Here is a 2,676-nt window from a genome sequence, read left to right as displayed (position 1 = left end):
GTCCTTCTCCAAGGAATAGCCTTTCCTAGCACCATGCACAAAGTATGTGAGGCGAAGCCTCATCATTCTTGCTTCCAAAGAGCACTCTGGCTGCACCCTCAAAGACTTAGATATGAATTTTTTAATTAAAATATTATTTTAAAATAAGAATGCTCGTTAACCAATATCAATATCAACAATTTACTATTCTGGTAACTTCTATTTCAAATCACCACAAGACAAGTGCCATACGTACATCCGCCTTTCCTCCTCTTCCTTCCTTCTGCGTTGCTCATCTTCTTCACGTCTTTTTCGTTCTCTTTCCATCTCTTCTTGAATGCGTCTCAGCCTTTCGGCTTCCTCCTCCTGCTGCTTTTTCTTCTGTAATGCACTGAGGAGTTCCTCTGAGCTTTTAACTAGTGCATCGTATTCTTTCTGTATCTGCTCCCTTGTCATCATGGTGGACTTAATAAACAAAAGAATGAAAGGATACTTAAAAGTGATGCCTGCACAAAATTTGGTCCCATTTTCTATCAGTCAAATAATGTAAGAATAATAAACAATATAAATGTCTGTGCTGTGAAAAGTAGCATAATACAACTTTTTAAAAAAAACCAATGTTTAGACACAACTAGCTAATCTAATAAATATTTACTCCTCTTTAATTACATATTCAGAGCTCCAAAGGATTAAGATTATTTAAGTAATTACTAAACCCATACAAAAGTACTGATTATTTTTCCTAAGTTTACCTTTTAAAATACCTCTGGCTGCTGCTCTACAGAAGAAAGATGGGCAATCTCCTCCCGTGCTATTAACTGTTTCCAAAAACTCCCCAGAGGGTCAGCTATGGGTCAGTTCTGTCACAGTGGTATACCACCTCACCCCCCGCATAACCATTATAGTATGTCATGGCCTTCATGAAGATAACATGAAAGTATAGACAAATCATGTAACATGACGTTAAAGATAGAAAATGTAAATATTCGTGTTGCTGTTGTTGTTGTTGTTGTTATGTGCCAATGAATCACTTGCTACTCATGGCGACCCTATGTACAATAGCCCTGAAACCTGCTCTATCCTGTGCCAACTTTACTGTCTCCAACACACCTACCCTTGTTACCCAGTTACTGAATCAATACATTTCATTGATGGTAAGGATTATTTTTAAAATATATGCTTGTTAAATTAACAAACTTAGTCCCTTAAGGACAAATACTGTGTAAGACCATATTGTAGAAGTAGATAACCAGTCAAATGTGTATGAGGATCCAAAGGGGAGGTAGGGAGGCCAGGGAGGGAGGAGAGGGGTTATGAAGGATGGAAAGAAGGGTGGGTTAAAGAAATGGGAAAGATCCAGTGTGCAAAACAATGTAAACAAATTTTTAAGTAAACTAGTATAAAATTAAAAGTTTATATTAAAAAATATGCTTGTAAAAATAATAGTATAACAGTTGCAAATCTAATCTGCAGCTGAAGGGACTAAGAACCTTTTGTTTGCTTTTCTCCAAATTTTCAATAACATTAAAATAGCTATAAACTAACTAAAAGTCAATTTCTAAAAGTAGGTAACACCAAACAAATTAAAATCATTTACAGCAATTATTTATAAATTATGATTTTGTAAAAGTTTATTAATGAAGTATACAATATGTAGTTACTATTTTAAGGGAAATCTTTCTTAGCAATATTACAAATTATATTTTTACCTTTTTTGCTATGCTAATTTTTTTTAAAAAGTGAAGGAATATTACAATGAGTATCCATGTCCTATCAAGTAGAACCAATATTTGTTAATATTGTTATCTTTAAGAAAGACATTTTTTCATATGTAGTCTCAACACAATTTAGTGAAAGATACTACGTTATGTAAAAGTCAAAGTCATTTGGGGTTAAAGTGCATACCTTAATTTTGGCCATCAAAGCATCAATAGAAATTTCAAGATCCTTGATCTGTTTATTCACCTGTGGTTTTCCATCTTTCAGTGCACTTACTACTTCGTTGAATTTATCCAGTCGTTTTTTCAGTGTGCCCACCTTAACCAGGCCATCAATGCTGCAAAGATATGTCATCAGGGTTTTATTTCACCATTTAATTATAAAGAACATTGTTTTACATAGTTTTTTCTAAATAGAGTGTAAAGGGGTTTGTGCCAACATTTCCCTCTGTTTTCAATGTTCTTAATTATTTCCTTTTTCAGATCTCTAAGAGTACAAAGAAATAATCAAATATAGATGAGAATGACATCAATGCTTGTCAAAGGGGTTTAAGTGTTCTGTATTTAGAGTAACAAAATTTAAAATTCAAATCATAGATTAAAATAAGAGTTAGTAGTTTCTCAGGCCAGAATGTTTAAAAAGTCTAATTAATACTGAAAGACTTACATAAGAAATACTAAATTTACAAAATGCTTCTTAAAATAATGAAAAATAAAGTCAAAGTACCAACAAGCCAATTAACATAAATTGTAAAATAAAAAAAAAGATTATATAAGAGAATAATAGGGAAAGGGGGGCTTAAATAAGCCACTAAATGCTCTCTCTTGTATTAAATTTTATTTTAAAATAGTAATAAGATTTCAGATTCTTTGCAATGTCAATTTGCCACTTATTATGAAGAACAAGTTACTAAACTAAGTAGAACATTCATTCTCTTACCATTATTTCAACCTTTTTTTTATTTCAACATTTTCTGTT

General features: G+C 32.3%; 1 protein-coding gene across 2 annotated transcripts in view; it reads right to left on the bottom strand.

Annotated features, from left to right (window-relative positions):
- Positions 1–2,676, bottom strand: part of MYO6 (myosin VI) — a 122,574-nt gene that overhangs the window by 27,398 nt on the left and 92,500 nt on the right. For both annotated transcript variants that reach the window (XM_006896963.1, XM_006896962.1), the window contains exons 24-25: positions 1,885–2,035; positions 236–444 (exon numbers count right to left, since the gene is read on the bottom strand). In XM_006896963.1, the coding sequence (XP_006897025.1) occupies positions 236–444; positions 1,885–2,035 (360 nt within the window). The remainder of the gene's footprint in view (positions 1–235; positions 445–1,884; positions 2,036–2,676) is intronic.

Source organism: Elephantulus edwardii, unplaced genomic scaffold (genome assembly GCF_000299155.1).
Source record: "Elephantulus edwardii isolate Elephantulus edwardi_28Jun2011 unplaced genomic scaffold, EleEdw1.0 scaffold00194, whole genome shotgun sequence".
In the NCBI taxonomy this organism is placed as follows: Eukaryota; Metazoa; Chordata; class Mammalia; order Macroscelidea; family Macroscelididae; genus Elephantulus; species Elephantulus edwardii.
Note: the sequence above shows the minus strand (reverse complement) of the source record. Positions and strands in the feature narration are given on the sequence as shown.